The 17,102-nt window shown below is 49.2% G+C and overlaps 1 protein-coding gene across 1 annotated transcript in view; it reads left to right on the top strand.

The window, feature by feature from the left end:
- Positions 1-17,102, top strand: part of PLXNA4 (plexin A4) — a 587,111-nt gene that overhangs the window by 547,032 nt on the left and 22,977 nt on the right. Inside the window, exons 28-30 of the mRNA XM_056845760.1 lie at positions 4,945-5,135; positions 11,565-11,734; positions 13,874-14,086. Of these exons, the coding sequence (XP_056701738.1) occupies positions 4,945-5,135; positions 11,565-11,734; positions 13,874-14,086 (574 nt within the window). The remainder of the gene's footprint in view (positions 1-4,944; positions 5,136-11,564; positions 11,735-13,873; positions 14,087-17,102) is intronic.

Here is a 17,102-nt window from a genome sequence, read left to right as displayed (position 1 = left end):
CGACTCCGGGACGCCTCCTTACAGGAGGAGGAGCACCATCTCCTCCCCACTGGCTTGGAACGAACCAACACTTGGTGGGTGCAAGGGGGGAAACTATATGTCCCATCTTCCCTTCGCAAAGAAGTATTGGGACTTGTACATGGGGCCAGGCTAGCGGGTCATTTTGGTTTCGTAAAAACGCTTCACCTGGTTCGAAGGCAATTCTGGTGGCCCGGTATGAGATCTGATGTAGAGTTGTATGTGCGCAGCTGCCCCACCTGCGCCACAGCCAAGAAACGGATGGGAAAACCCCCGGGGCTTCTCAAACCGCTTGAGAACCCCTCCCGTCCCTGGGAAGTCATCGCCATGGATTTTATCACCGACCTACCTCCAAGTCGGGGGAAAACGGTTCTCTGGGTTATCACAGACCTCTTTTCCAAACAGGTTCATTTCGTTCCATGTGCAGGTCTTCCTTCAGCCCAGGGCTTAGCTAAACTGTTCATCACGCACGTCCTCAGGCTACACTCGATCCCGAGGAAGGTCCTCTCCGACCGGGGGGTCCAGTTTGTTGCCAAATTCTGGCGGGCTTTCCTAAAGTTAATGGGAGTGGAGGAACAGGGCCTTTCTTCCGCCTATCACCCCCAAACGGATGGTCAAACGGAACGAGTAAATGCGGTAGTAGAATGTTATTTGCGTTGCTATGTAAATTTCCACCAGGACGACTGGGTCGACCTGCTGCCATTTGCCGAATATGCGTACAACAATGCGCCTCATTCCTCTACCGGCTTTAGTCCCTTCCAAGTTATATACGGGACGGATTTTGGCCCTTTCGGTTCTGCCCCCGTCTCGCCAGAGCTCCAGTCTACCCCTGATCTTCAGGAGTGGATTCAGGTGGTTAAATCCACCTGGCCATGGTTGCTCAAAAATCTGGAAAGGGCAAAAAGCAAGTACAAGGAACAGGCAGACAAACACCGGTCTCCGGGATGGGAACTCAAGGTGGGGGAGCAAGTCTATCTGTCCACCAAAAACCTCCGCTCTCTTCGCCCCTGCAAAAAACTGAGCGACCGTTATGTAGGACCTTTCCCCATTACCAGAGTAATCAACGAGGTTACCGTGGAACTGAGTCTCCCTAAGACTCTCAAGGGAGTTCATCCAGTCTTCCATATAAGCCTCCTCAAACCTTATGTAGCAGCTCCCCAGTTCCACCCCCCTCCCGCTCATGAGATTCCTACCGTAGTAGGAGGGGATACCCATTTGGAAATATCCAAGGTTTTAGATTCCAAATGGAAGAAAGGGAAACTGTTTTACTTTGTTCGCTGGAAAAACCTTGGCTCCGCTCATGACGAATGGGTGGCCGCACCCCACATGGCAGCTCCTCGCTTGGTCCGAGAATTCCACCTCGCTTATCCCGATAAGCCTCGTCCTCTCGGAGGGGGGCCTTAAGGGGGGCAGAATGTGAGGGTCTCTGTCTTTGTGTCTCTGCTTTCCATCACCTGCGGTGTTATCAGTGAACTCGTAAAAGCAGTTCACACCTTCTGGTCTCAGGCGCCAGGCCTGATGGCCCATGTATCTTCCCCCCCGCTGTTCTTCCTGCCAGTACTCCCTCAGGCCGGTGCGGCCTTGGAAGTGTGATAGCCGCACCAAACTTCCTGGGATCCGTCTGATGTTTTGTATTATGCCAAGCTTGTAACTTCCCATAACAATAAGTGTGAACCCCAGTGCCCCAGTGCCCTGGAGTCAATATATTCTGTAAACCCGTATAGCCCCTCACTTGCAACTTTCTACCTGTGCCTGTCTCATCTCCTGAAGGCTTCAATAAATCTATTGTTTCTGTATCAACGTCTGAGCAACTGATTTGGAGAAGCAAACTCAGAGAGGGGGATCTCTCACACAAAGTCAAAAAAGGAGGGAAAACGACGAACTGAACTCAGTGAGTTCGGGCGGACGCCGGATAAATTCATACAAGTTCGGCACCCCCAAAGCAGCAATCGGTGGCCAAGCTGGGTCTTCTTCTGGCCAATCAGTCGTGGATGAGTGTGTGACTCCGGCCGCTGCGCGGCCCAGGGAGAGAAAGAGAGACTGGGAATGTCTGTGTGAGAGAGAGATCCCCGTAAGTGGGGTGGGGGTGCGTGAGCACATTCACGGCTTTCCACGGCTCCGGGGGGGGGGCATTTTTGGAGGTAGAGGTCCCAAACATTCAGTGTAGCTTGAGGGGACCCTTCTTGCAAGAACCCCAAGTTTTGTAAAGATTGGGTCAGGGGGTCCCGAGATATGGGGCCCAGAAGGGGTCCCCCCCAAAAATTGTCCATTGGAATAAAGCCATTAAAAACACATTGGCGGCTTTCCTGACTCCCAGTCCCTGCTCCTGATGGAAGAGAAGAAGGCATCCACAGTATGACCCATTTTGGGGCTTTTCTCTATAACTTTTTTCCTGTGTGTGTGTGTATGTGGGGGGGAGACTCTGTGTGTGCGTGTGTGTGTGTGTGTGTGTGAGTGTGAGGGGGGAAGCCAAAGGGGGGTGGATTTACCTGTTCTGCTGGGTGGTGGGCTTGATTGCCTCTGTTTGGGACTGTGCTTTCTGCTGTTTCCACCGGTTGTCAACTTCGTCCGGAGTTAACTGTGGGTTAACAGAGTCTCCCTCTGGCTGGCTCCTATTGTTTCCAATGGGCTGTGCAGCCGCTCCTGTTGTTTATAATGGGCTAGCCTGTCATTCGTTTTAGTACATCCCATGTCAGTGAGTCTCTCACTCTCTCTCTCTGTCTGGCCCGTTCTTCTCCTTCGTTTGGAATTTGCGTCTTCTGGTTCGGGGGGGCTGTTCTGCTGGGGGGCTTGATTGCCTCTGTGGGGTTTGATTTGGGGGGTTTACCTGTCCTGGGGGGGGGCTTGATCTCTTTGCGAGTGTGATTGTTGCTGTGGAAGATTTGAATCCAGCAGCATGAAATCTATCAATACTGAAGATACGCAACATGCGCAGGTCGCACTTACGCAAGTAGCGTTATAAGATACACTTTGGTTGTGTTGAAATGAAAAGATACATACGTTAAACATGATACGCTGTTTACTTAAGCTTTGAGCGGGATGCACTTTCGGCGTAGTTACATCAGCTCTTAGAAGCCACAGACTGGCTTCTACTGTGTGTGGTGGGGGAGCCAAAGGGGGGGTGACCTGTCCTGGTGGGGGGGGCTTGATCTCTTTGCGAGTGTGATTGTTGCTGTTTTCACTGGTTGCCACCTTCGCCTGGAGGTCAGTGTGGGTCAGTGGTGAATCTCTCTCTGGCTGCCCCAGAAACAATGGGAGATTTTGCCTTGGATTGGCCGCTCTCTAGATGCGCATTACGGATCGCCTGCTCCCATTCATTCCAATGGGTGGATGGGGGGGACCGCATAACTTGGGACCCCCTGACCCAATCTTCACAAAACTTGCGGGTTCTTGCAAGAAGGGTCCCCTCAAGCTACAATGAAAGTTTGGGACCTCTACCTCCAAAAATGCCCCCCCCCCGGAGCCTTGGAAAGCCGCCAATATGTTTTTAATGTCTTTATTCCAATGGGCAATTTTGTGGGGGGGACCCCTTCTGAGCTCCATATCTCGGGACCCCCTGACCCAATCTTTACAAAACTTGGGGGTTCTTGCAAGAAGGGTCCCCTCAAGCTACACTGAATGTTTGGGACCTCTACCTCCAAAAATGGCCCCCGGAGCTGTGGAAAGCCGCAAATGTGTTTTTAATGGCTTTATTCCAATGGGAAATTTGGGGGGACCCCTTCCGAGCCCCATATCTCGGGACCCCCTGACCCAGTATTTACAGAATTTGGGGGTTCTTGCAAAAAGGGCCCCCTCAAACTACACTGAAGGTTTGGGACCTCTACCTCCAAAAATGCCCCCCCCCGGAGCCGTGGAAAGCCCCCAATGTGTTTTTAATGGCTTTATTCCAATGGGCTATTTTAGGGGTACCACTTCCGGGCCCCATATCTCGGGACCCCCTGACCCAATCTTTACAAAACTTGGGGGTTCTCGCAAGAAGGGTCCCCTCAAGCTACACTGAAACTTTGGGACTTCTACCTCCAAACATGCCTCCCCCCAGAGCCGCGGAAAGGCGCGAATGTGTTTTTAATGGCTTTAAATGGCTGGATTTATTTGCGAACTCTGAATTGCGTGCCGAACTCCACGGATCCGAATCGTGGGAGTTCAGACTTCAGCATTTCCCAAATAAAAATGGGTCAAATTTTGCCAGATCCGAATTTTACCGAATTTTTTTTTCCAACAGCCCTTGCTAGTACCTGGAAGGTGAAATCAAAAAATTGAGCACTTATGGCATAAAAAAAGCTGTTAAGTCTATTTCAGAGTAGTGCAACCTTTATCCATAGAAGCAGGAGGTCATACACTGTACGAACGGAACAAAAGTTCCAGTCGGAACTATCAACTTAGGCTCGCCACGACCCAAGAAGCAGATGCGAAATGGGATAAAATACCGGAACCCCATTGTCGGTGGCCTCTATGGACATTTCTATTGTGTTGTGTTATATACCACAAATACTGAAAAGCCACTTTATGGTGAAAAAATTGTAAATTGTGATACTTGTTAACAATTGTACAGCAGCAAGGCGCTCCCTTGCTAGCTGGCTACACACTGTATTTTACAGGTGTCAAGGACCTAGATAAAGTTTGCACTTCTCTGAAATAGACAACAGGTTTTTTTATGCCATAAGTGCTCAATTTTTTGATTTCACAGTACCTGGAAGGTGGCAACCCTAGCTTCTGTACATGGAGGCTCAGTTGTTAATCGCCATGGCAAAATCAAAAGTGTCAGTCCGGCTCAAATTTATTCCAGCATGCCTTTATTGCTTCTCCAGCTTCGATTTGAGACCTTTCTGTTGCTCGCTTGACATAGGAGTGATCGGGCTTCCCAAATGTTGTACACCGTTGTCCCGGAAGACAACTTCCTGAAGCGATGCATTTCTGTGCTTTCAGAAAACATGATCCGCTACACGGGAAGCCCGGACAGCTTGCGCTCCCGGACACCCATGATCACGCCTGACTTGGAGAGCGGGGTCAAGATGTGGCATCTGGTCAAGAACCACGAACACGGCGATCAGAAGGAAGGCGACCGAGGGAGCAAAATGGTGTCAGAGATCTATCTGACCCGGCTGCTGGCGACCAAGGTATGGCAGACTGAGGGGGAGATGAAAAAGAACATTTGATGGAGAGGGTTTAACTGGTGGCTCGATAGGGTTGCCAGATCTAGGTTGGGAACAACTTGGTGATTTTGGGGGTGGAGCATGGGGAGGGCAGGGTTTGGAGAGGGGAGGGACCTCAGCAAGGGGGTGTGGCTCAGTGGTCGAGCATCTGCTTGGCATGCAGAAGGTACCAGGTTCAATCCCCAGCATCTCCAGTTAAAGGGACTAGGCAAGTAGGTGATGCGAAAGACCCCTGCCTGAGACCCTGGAGAGCCGCTGAAAGTCTGAGTAGACAATACTGACTTTGGTGGACCAAGGGTCTGATTCAGTATAAACCTCATGTGTTCATGTGATTATCCACAAAATTAAAATTCTGAAATGTTTCAGAACGTCCCTCCCTACTTTTTTGGGAGGGGCTGTGGCTCAGTGGTAGAGCCTCTGCTTGGCATGCAAAAAGTCCCTGGTTTAATTCCCGGTGTCTCCAGTTAAAGGGAATAGGCAAGTTTGTGATGCGAAAGACCTCTGCCTGAGACCCTGGAGAGCCGCAGCCGGTCTGAGTAGACAATGACGACAATGATGGACCAAAGGGTCTCATTCAATATAAGGCAGTTTTAGGTGTTCATGTGACTCCACCCTCCAAAGCAGCCATTTTCTCCAGGGGAACTGATCTTGTTCGTCTGGAGAGCAGCTGTAATAGCAGGAGTTTTCCAGGTGTCATTTGGAGATTGGCAGTCCTATGGCTAGAAGAGCCTGTGGCAGGGCAGAAAGCCAGACTGCCATTTTGTCAGCAGTGACAGTTGCTCCAAAGGAATGTTTTTTCTCGCTCTGAGGCAGAGGACATCTCCAGCAGTGGGTGATTCCCTTCCCGAGCTCAGGGAGGCAGGATCTAATTTCCTCTTCCTGTCACCGATTCCCAGGAACAAAATGTGGGGGAAGTCAGTGGTCTGCAGCAGAAGGGGGAAGTGGGGAAATTAGGGTTCCCAGGACCCTCTTCGCCACCGGTGGGAGGTTTTTTGGGGCGGAGCCTGAGGAGGTGGGGTTTGGGGAGGGGCTTCAATGTTTAGTCTTGAATGTTTAGTCTGGAGAAGAGGAGGGGGGACACGATTGCTCTCTTGAAATATTTGAAGGGCTGCCACTCAGAGGAGGGCAGGGAGCTGTTCTTGGTGGCAGCAGAGGATAGGACTCGCAAGAATGGGTTTAAATTGAGGGTGGAAAGGTACCGGCTGGATATTAAGAAAAAAATCATAACCCCCGTATCTCGCATATAAGTAACAGAGGAGATATTTAGTGGAAATGCAGCCTTTAAAAACACATACTTAAACGTGCGATTGAAAGAAGAGAAATGTTTTGACAAGCCGCCTAAACTCATCCACTGTTACAGTCTGCTGCTGCTTCCAAAGTTGTGTACTCGATGTTGAACAAACAGGACCTGCTACTTATCTGGAAGAAACCCACCCTTGAGCCCTTTTATCCTGGTACATCATCTTCCCCTCCTTCTTGTATCCCTGGAATTATAAAACTCAATCCCCCGTAACGAAGACTGGCTATTCAGCACCCCACGCATGTCACCCGTCATCTCAGAGGACAACCTAAAATTCTCAAAATGTTCAACAATTATTTCATTTAACTTTAATCAGTATATCCATAGAATTTTGAGGAGCCCGGCCAACTGAAACGACCTGTGGCAACTTTATTTGGGCATGGGGAGAAAAACGTAATGAAGTTGGCACAGGTAGATTCAAGTTCAGCACTGCCCTGAATGGCTTGGTTCCCAATTGAAAGTTTTGTTTTAATAATTTTTTAAAATTTATTATCAAAAAGAAAATATACAGAAGCACATACTCGCACAAACCATACATACAATATATACATCCTTCCAAGAAGTGCCTTACGTTAACTACGTTCTGTATCAGCTAGGATAGTGAAAGTGTCCAACTTTAATAAATCCCATTATAAGAAGTTTCTAAATCTCTTAATTAATTATCTCATTACCACACAGTAGATGGCCTAATAGTTTATAAGCTTAATCCTATTTGTTACGTTCATCCTTGGACTGTAACCTGCATCTTCTTAAAAAACCAACTAATATTTTAGATAGTATTTTGTACATAACAACCTGCTAAATCATTTATTAATGCTTTATCACCATTTATCATATTTTTAAATTTTCCGGATATTCTCTTGCTTAAAATGTGATTGTTAAAATCCGTTTTCTTTTATACTGCATCTTCAGTGGTGACCCGAGAAAGGGGCTTCTCAGTCGTGGCACCAAAACTTTGGAACTCCCTCCCCAAGGAGATTCGTCGGTCTCCCTTGATTGGTGTCTTCCACCAGCAAGCAAAGACATTTTTGTTTCATTTGGCATATCCCCAATAATTAAGGTTGCCAACCTCCAGGTACTATCTGGAGATCTCTCTATTACGACTGATCTCCAGAAAACAGAGATCAGTTCCCCTGGAGAAAATGGCTTCCTTAGAGGGACGACACTATGGCATTATACCCCTCTGAGGTCCTTCCCGTCTCCAAACTATGCCCTCCCCAAGCTCCACCCCCCAAATTACCAGGTATTTCCCAACCCAAAACTGGCAACCCTACTAATAATGGTTATTGGCCCTCCTCTGGCATTGTTTGTTTATGTGTTTTAATTGAATTGTTTTACCATTTTTAATGGTGTTTTTAGAAGAAGAGTTGGTTTTTATATGCCAACTTTCTCTACCACTTAAGGAAGTATCAAATCAGCTTACAATCACCTTCCCTTCCCTTCCCCACAACAGGCACCCTGTGAAATAGGTGGGGCTGAGAGAGCTCTAAGGGAGCTGTGACTAGCACAAGGTCACCCAGCTGGCTTCATGTGGAGGAGTGGGGAAACCAACCTGGTTCACCAGATTAGCATCCGGACCACTGCTCAGGTAGAGGAGTGGCTAATTGAACCCGGTTCTCCAGATTAGAGTCCACCGCTCTTAACCACTGTTCTTAACCACTACACTGTGCTGGCTCTCCAGTTGTTCAGAAAGTTGAATGTGTGCTGCCTTGGTGACCCTGACCAGGTGGAAAGGTAGCATAAAATGATTTAAATAAATAAAATAAACATATATTTGTTCTGTTTAAGAGGAAGGGGCCATCTTTTGGGCATGGAGTAGGTGTCACTGGGGGTGTGGGGGGGAGGTAGTTGTGAATTTCCTGCATTGTGCAGGGGGTTGGACTAGATGACCCTGGTGGTCCCATCCTTGATTCTGTGAAGAATGCTGGGTAATCAAGGGAATGATAGTGTTGCAGCTCCCCAAAGGCCAGGAATTTCAGAGCTAAAGAGGATGCAGCCCGTTTTTCTCAAATATCTAAGGGGTTTGCGCAGGAGGAGACGAGCCAGAGAGAGAGTCCGCGGGCGGACAGCTTGACAGGGGAAACAGCCCCTCGGCTGAGGAGCCAGCCGGAACAAAGGTGTCGCACCGAGGAGCGGGGCAGCGAGCACTCAATCCTTCAACACACGTGGCCCTTCACAGCAGACGATTTGCCTGACAGCTCTATAACTCTCTGCAGTTGACTTTTGGCCCCGGAACGCAGCCGACGCCGGTTTAACACTGATGCTTTCCGCCGAACGCCACCTCCCTGTCGCTCAGCACCGGCACTCGGTTATTTACGCCGAATTGATTTTGCTGACACTTCCAAAGTGCCGCGCAAAAGTAGGGCGGCTGGCAGCAGGCAGGTGAGCGGCTTGCGTTTCAGGAAGGGAAGAGATCCGCCCGTGACAACGTGGCCGTAATGGGGCGGGGAGGGGCTAGTGTTGCCAACCTCCAGGTGCTAGCTGGAGATCTCCTGCTATTACAACTGATCGCCAGCCGAGAGAGATCAGTTCACCAGGAGAAAAATGGCCACTTTGGCAATTGGACTCTGTGGCCATTTAAGCACTGAACTGTCTTTCAGGAAGTGACTGCGAAGTGACTACTTCGCATTTCTTAAGAGACCCTTCAACGCGGCCTATTGGGTTTGCTCCGCCCCCACCACAAAGAATCCCCTCAAGGAAGCATGCAAAATCACAGCTGTGTGTTAGCTATGCACATGGTGGTTGCTAATGGTTATGAAAACAGGAACAAAGGAGTAGGTAAGTGGGGGGCGGAATTTCTCCTTTTGCGTTGGGACCATGAATAGGCTTTTTAAAGGCTGCATTTAAAAAAAAGAGCAAGCATCAAAATTGACCCTGCATAAATGGCCTATGGCACTGAAGTCCCTCCCCTCTCTAAACCCCACCCTCCTCAGGCTCCGCCCAAAAAACCTCCTGCCAGAGGTGAAGAGGGACCTGGCAACCCTAGGGGGTCGCTGAACAGTGTCAAGACTTTGGCCTCCAAAATAATTGGTTTTGTCCAGCACTGGCCCATCTTGCTACCCCTTCCCATCTTGCCAACCAGTCAATATGCCAAACTGGTGCTCAACAGACTTTCTTATCAGCCCTCTGGGCAAAGAAAGCATGGGAGAGCCGGGGTGGCTGCCAGCCAACAGAGCCACCAATCAGGACCAGCCAGATTCGAGTCCGGTAGCGCCTTGGAGACCAACAAGATTTTGGGGGGTATGAGCTTACTGTGAGAAAAAATCCCCCCCAACCCAATTGCTGCATAAAAATGCATCTGAAGAACAAAAAACAGCAATCTGAAAGGAAGGGGGGTGGAGAAATCCAAACCTCAGTTTTAAAAAGCCTTTCTTCTGCTCAGAAAGAGCTCCAAGGAAGCAGGAAGCATTTGAATCCCCGACTCTTTGCACGCTGCTTTGCAATTGGCTGTGAGAGAAACCAAGCTTGCGTGTCGCACACTTTGCCTTATGCATGGGGACTTCAGCCGGGCTGAGCTCCAGGGAGAGGGAAGAATCAGGTAAACAGAGGGACGGGAATGGAAGGCTTTAAGAGGGGAGTGGACCTGTTTGTGGCTATTCATGGCTACTAGTCAAAATGGATACGTCAGGATGCATGCCTATTCTCTCCAGGATCAGAGGAGCCCGCCTATTATATCAGGTGCTGTGGGACACAGGCAGGACGGTGCTGCTGCTGTCGTCTTGTTCATGGGCTTCCCTGGAGGCCCCTGACTGGCCACTGTGTGAACAGACTGCTGGACTTGATGGGCCTGGGTCTGATCCAGCAGGGCCTTTCTTACGTTCTTACGTTTAATCAGTAACTGCCTGCGATTCTTTCCTCGGGCTGTTTTGGTAGTGGGATGTGGGATTGACTGTTGAGCATTAATTGGGGGACACTGGGTTCAAATCCTTTTTCAGCCATAATAGTCACTGAATGGCTCTGGGCCAGTCACTTTCTCTCGTTCCCAACCTACTCTACCTTGTTGTGTAGGTAAAATGGGGCCACCTCATCTGTATGGCTCTGGGCTCCTTGAAGGAGGGAGGGGAGTGAGATAGACGTGTAATGAGGAAAGAATAAATACCATTCAAGGGAATGAAAACATCAACGTTAAAGATGCCTTTTGCTTCTTAAATTGCAAGTTTCTTCACTGTTCCGTCGGGACTTTTAAAAGGCATCCTCGTGGAAATTTATTTAAACTTAATTGAGTGATTAACTGTGAAAAACGGCAAATGATAAATCAGCTAGAAATTATGGTTCTTGTGGGCAGTGAAGGCTGAGCCCCAAGCTACATGAAACGTTAGTCCGCGAGGCGAGTAGGAGTCCTTCATGTATTCAGCGAGCGTGCTCCGTACATGTGCAGCCCCGCAAGGGGGCCATTTTAGGTCAGGGAAACAGCCCGGGGGGACGCTGAACCCCCTTCTCTCCCCAATGCCACGGTCCCAATCCAAATTGGGTGTGGTGACACTTGTAGCCATCTGTGGGGTGATCTGTTTTAATCCAGTCCCGCAGTGGTAACTGGGGTATTTAACTGTGATCTTCGTTTATTGACATGATGTTTTATGGTTTTATACGTTTATGTGTTTTAGACGATGTAACCCGCTCTGAATTGAGGGTGGGCTATAAATTTGGAAAAAAAATAAACAAATTGGATTAGGAGAATCTTGCGTTTTTCCATTGGTACAGAGCATCTTTTGCCAGCATGGTATAGTGGTTAAGAGAGGGGGTTAAGAGCGGTGGACTCTAGAACCGGGTTTGATTCCCCACTCCTTCACATAAGCGGTGGAGGCTAATCTGGGGAACTGAATTTGTTTCCCCACTCTTCCACATGAAGCCAGCTGGGTGACCTTGGGCTAGTCACAGCTCTCTTAGAGCTCTCTCAACCCCACTTACCTCACAGGGTGTCTGTTGTGGGGAGGGGAAGGTGATTGTAAGCTGGTTTGATTCTTCCTTAAGTGGTAGAGAAAGTTGGCATATAAAAAAACAACTCCTCTTCTTCTCTGATGCTGGCCCTGCTCGCCCCTCATCCGGGGTTGACTCCTCCTTTTGATGCCTCCTTTTTTCTTCCCTCCGACCAGGGCACTTTACAGAAGTTTGTCGACGACCTCTTCGAGACAATCTTCAGCACCGCCCATCGTGGCAGCGCCCTCCCCCTGGCCATCAAGTACATGTTTGACTTTTTGGATGAGCAGGCCGACAAGCACAACATCCACGACCCCCACGTCCGGCACACCTGGAAGAGCAACTGGTAAGTGCAGCGGTCCTGACCTGGATGGCCCAGGTGAGCCAGATCCTGGAAGCTAAGCACTGTCGGCCCCGGTTAGTACTTGGGTGGGAGACCTCCCAGGAAGTCCAGGGTTGCTATACTGTTCATCTCTTGCCTTAAGCTGGATGGCCCAGGCTTCCCCGATCTCAACAGATCCCGGTAGGGTTGCCAGGTCCCTCTTCACCACCAGCAGGAGGTTTTTGGGGCAGAGCCAGAGGAGGATGGGATTTGGGGAGGGGAGGGACTTCAATGCCATAGAGTCCAATGGCCACAGCGGCCATTTTCTCCTGGTGAACTGATGTCTATCAGCCGGAGATCAGTTGTAACAGTGGGAGATCTCCAGCTGTTACCTGGAGGTTAAGCAAAACAGACAAGCACTGATGGCTGCAACAACAATATAATACAAGGAATAATCCAAATGTACATCAAAAAATACATAGGTACATCTTGTAGTGAAAGTCCCGAAACAATAACGAAACTGCATTCAATCCTTGCCGTGGCATAGGAATTCAAGCCAAAAAGCCGGAGAGTAAACACGCCCCGGCACAAGTTCACGCTGTTCGTGTAGCGGAAACGAAAACCCGGAGATGTGTTCCACGCGGAGGAGACAATCTTCTGCCGGGAGCAAGTAGAGTTTATACATGTAGAACTAGATCCCAAGATGGGAACCAACTGAGGGCAGTAGGCCAGGCCCCTCTTTGCCACCGGCGGGAGATTTTTGGGGGAGAGTCTGAGGAGGGCAGGGTTTGGGGAAGGGAGGGACTTCAACACCATGGAGTCCAATTGCCAAAGCGGCCATTTTCTCCAGGGGAACTCCAGTTAGAGACAAGGCAAGGAGGTGATGTGAAAGACCTCTGCCTGAGACCCTGGAGAGCGATAGAGAGGGGCCGTGGCTCAGTGGCAGAGGGTCTGCTTGGCATGCAGAAGGTCCCAGGTTCAGTCCCCAGCATCTCCTGTTAAAGGGACCAGGCAAATAGGTGATGGGAAAGACCTCTGCCTGAGACCCTGGAGAGCCACTGCCGGTCTGAATAGACAATGCTGAGTTTGATGGACCAAGGGTCTGATTCAGTACAAGGCAGCTTCATGTGTGTAGAAACCACAAGCGGCGATCAGTAGGCAGGATTCTCCCTTCCTTGGTGCGCCAGCCTGCTAGGAAGCGTCTCCTCCCCAGGGGAGGGGGATTTTCTGCCTCCTCTCCATCCCTACAAAAGATGCTGACACATGTTTTAAAAGTGCACACAGTGCTCGAGTGCATTTGCTCCAGTGCACTTTTACCCTTTTTACCAGCCCTTCTGACTGGCAGGTTGTTGGCATGGCACCCCCACCCCTGAATAAAAAAAAGAAAAGAAACCCAAGGCATCGGAGTGGCTTTCAACTAATGAAACATTAGCATATTATTAATATCATCGTGTGTCACTAATTTAAGGCTGATTGAAGCCACTCAGAGTAAATGAGCAGGAGGTTTATTTAAAGGGGGGGACAGGTGGGTGGGTAGGTGAAAGGGAGGGGGTTGTGGAACGGGAAAAAATGATCACTTCTCAATCAGATTCCATTAATTTTGAGTCACTTCCCCCCACTTTCGTTCTTCCCAGCCATTTCTTCAGTTACCTTCTGTTGCCAGAGGCAGAGAGACTAGATCAGAGGACTAGAGCAACTGCTCTATGAGGAGCAGTTAAAACGCTTAGGGCTGTTTAGCTTGGAAAGAAGGCGATTAAGGAGAGCCATGATGGAGATCTATAAAATGATACATGGTATGGAGAGAGTGGACAGGGAGAAACTTTTCTCCCTCCTAATAGCAGAACCCAAGGTTATCTGCTGAAGCTGGAGGGTGAGAGATTCTAAACGGATAAAAGGAAATATTTCTTCACCCAACGCATAGTTAAATTGTGGAACTCCCTGCCCCAGGATGTGGAGATGGCTGCCAACTTGGAAGGCTTGAAGAGGGGAGTGGACATGTTCATGGAGGAGAGGGCTATCCATGGCTACTAGTAAAAATGGATACCAGTCATGATGCAACCCTATTTTCTCCAGGATCAGAGGAGCATGCCTATTATATGAGGTGCTTTGGAACACAGGCAGGATGGTGCTCTGACTCTCTTCTCCTCCCCTCCCTCCCTTCAGCTTGCCATTGAGGTTTTGGGTCAACATGATCAAGAACCCGCAGTTCGTCTTCGACATCCACAAGAACAGCATCACGGACGCCTGCCTGTCGGTGGTGGCACAGACCTTCATGGACTCGTGTTCGACCTCGGAGCACCGCCTGGGCAAAGATTCCCCGTCCAACAAGCTCCTCTACGCCAAGGACATCCCCAGTTACAAGAACTGGGTGGAGAGGTGAGCTCCCGAACCAGGAGGGGGAGTCGTTTCCTGCCTTGTTCACATCACTCTAGCACTCCACTGTGGGCTGAGCAGGGCACGGCGGCAGCCTCAGGGCTAACCCGTGGCCACCGACGCCGTTTTACGGGAGACTTTATCCATTTAAAAATGTCTGCGAGGGCCCTCTCCAGCTCTATGTTTGTGTGGCCATTTATGCAGGGTCAATTTTGATGCTCACTCAAAGCTGTTTTTTTAAATGCGACCTTTAAAATGCCTATTCAGAGTCCCGCCGCAAAAGGAGAGATTCCACTCACACCCCCTCTCACCTGCTCCTTCGTTCCTTCCATTAGCAACCGCCGTTTGCATAGCTTTCAGCTGTGATTTCGCATGCTTCCTTGAGGGGATCCTTCGAGGCGGGGGTGGAGCAAACCCAAAAGGTCGCGTTAAAGGGGCTCTTAAGAAATGCGAAGCAGATATGCGCTGGCTTCGCAGTCACTTCCTGAATGACGGTTCAACGTCAAAAACTCAAAAAAATATGTGGGGCACTTCAGCCTAGAACGTGCTGCTAATTACCAAGCATAAATAGCCTATGTTTATTCCAACTTGGGTCTGGGTATATAATGGAAAAAAGGATGTAAACAGATATACTGGCTACTTTTGGAGGATATGGCTTGGTTTGGCCCAGGTGGCCCTTTTTGGTTTGTCTTTCATGGCCCTTTCTTACATGCCCGGGGTAATGCCGATCTCCACTTTGGGGTCAGGAAGCAATTTTCCTCCAGGCCAGATTGCCCGGAGATCCTGGAGGGTTTTTGTTGCCATCTTCTGAGCATGGAGTAGGGTAGGGGGTCACTGGGGGTGTTGGGGGAGGTAGTTGTGAATTTCCTGCATTGTGCAGGTGGTTGGACTAGATGACCCTGGTGGCCCCTTCCAATTCTGTGGTTCTGTGAGTCTATGGTGCAAACATTATGAGGAATGAGGTATTTTGGGAACATCTGAAGCCATTTTGTTCAGTCTACCAATCCATGTAAGTCCAATGCTGCCTGTCCCGGTAAGCAAAGGCAGAAAAAAAGGCACATACCACCTGTATCATCTAGGGTTGCCAACTCCAACTAAGGACGTTCCTAGAGATTTGGGTTGGAGCCTGGGGAGGGTGAGGTTTGGGGAGTTCAAAGCTGCACTTTCCCCCAGGGGAACGGATCTCTGTACTCTGGAGATCTTTTGTGATTCCAGGAGAATTGGGGGAGGGGCTGTGGCTCAGTGGTAGAGCCTTTGCTTGGCATGCAGAAGGTCTCAGGTTCAATCCCTGGCATCTCCAGCTAAAGGGACTAGGCAAGTAGGTGATGGGAAAGACCTCTGCCTGAGACCCTGGAGAGCCGCTGCCGGTCTGAGTAGACAATATTGACTTTGATGGAATAAGGGTCTGATTCAGTATAAGGCAGCTTCATTTTGGGGGAAGGGCCATAGCTCAGTGGTAGAGCATGTGCTTGGCATCCAGAAGGTCCCAGGTTCAATCCCCGGCATCTCCAGTTAAAGGGACCAGGCAATTAGGTGATGTAAAAAAGCTTTGCTTGAGACCCTGGAGACCCTCTGCTGGTCTGAGTAGATAATACTGACTTCGATGGACCGAGGGACTGATTCAGTAGAAGTCAGCTTCATGTGTGAGATCTCCAAACCCCAGTTGGAGGTTGGCAAGCTTAAGACTCATTCTGTTTCGCTCCATCTTTAGAGGTGAGGAACAGGGCCTTTTCAGTGGTTGCACCCCATGAAGTATGCACCTGACGCCATTTCTGGATGCTTTTTCAGGACAAGCATTTCCATGTCACCTGATTTCTAACATGGATTCTCTCCCCAGCGTCTTGATTTGTCGTTTCTGAATTGCATAGTGGTTGAATTGGTTGCTGTTCTTTTTCAGAAGTTGCTGCTGGGCTATTAGTCATTTCATTTGCAGGGGGGCTTTTCCATTTTGTTTCAGACATCATTTTTATCTGAGTATGGGATGGCTTTATAATTGAATTCTACCTTGTCTCGAACCACCTTGGCCACATGTTTGCTGAGAGGCAGAAAACAGAGATTCTTAAATAAATCCAGAATGCTCAATGACTGAATTTTGACCACCTTCTGCCTCCCAGAACTTTTCAGTTAGAAAGCTGGGGAGGGGACTTTCATCAAAATTGTTTATGCCCTTCCTTTAGCTTTGACATTTTTGTTTGAGGTGAAAATTGGTGTCTACTTTGTCCTGGACCCGTTCCCTTTATCCATTACCAGTTCTGGAGAATTGCAGTAATCTTATCTGTTCCGTTTTTATCCCAACTTTTCTGCAATGAGTTCCCAATAAAATATACAGGTCCCTCCTCTTGTCCTTTATCCTCAAAACAACCCTGGTGGGGTAGGATAGACTGAACAAGAGAGAAGGAGAGAGAGGTTGTCCCATGGTCACTTTGTGAATTTCATGGCTGTGGGAATTTGAATCCAGGTCTCCTCAATCAAAGCCAAGCATTCTAACCATTAACACCTTGCTGACACCATGCTAAGAGCCCCGTGGCGCAGAGTGGTAAGCTGCAGTACTGCAGTCCAAGCTCTGCTCACGACCTGAGTTCGATCCCAACAGAAGTCGGTTTCAGGTAGCTGGCTCATGGTTGACTCAGCCTTCCATCCTTCCGAGGTCGGTAAAATGAGTACCCAGCTTGCTGGGGGTAAAGGGAAGATGACTGGGGAAGGCACTGGCAAACCACCCCGTAAAACAAAGTCTGTCTTGGAAACGTCAGAATGTGACGTCACCCCATGGGTCAGGAATGACCCGGTGCTTGCACAGGGGGACCTTTACCTTTTTAACACCATGCTAGAATGGGAACATGGATGTTTTCCGCTGGATCTATGTAGGAGTATGCAGATCCCGCAGGATCTTTGCTAGCCTTATTTAGACTCTCCTTGCTTAACTCAAATACTCTTCATATGTTTTGCCTGTGTGTGCTGCTTTGGATGAAATCCAGCACTGGTTGATAACCAACAGGTTTCCCTCAGAGGTTCAGGGGAA

This window comes from Euleptes europaea, chromosome 3 (assembly GCF_029931775.1).
Source record: "Euleptes europaea isolate rEulEur1 chromosome 3, rEulEur1.hap1, whole genome shotgun sequence".
Lineage (NCBI taxonomy): Eukaryota > Metazoa > Chordata > Lepidosauria > Squamata > Sphaerodactylidae > Euleptes > Euleptes europaea.
This window is presented reverse-complemented; position numbering and strand designations above follow the sequence as displayed.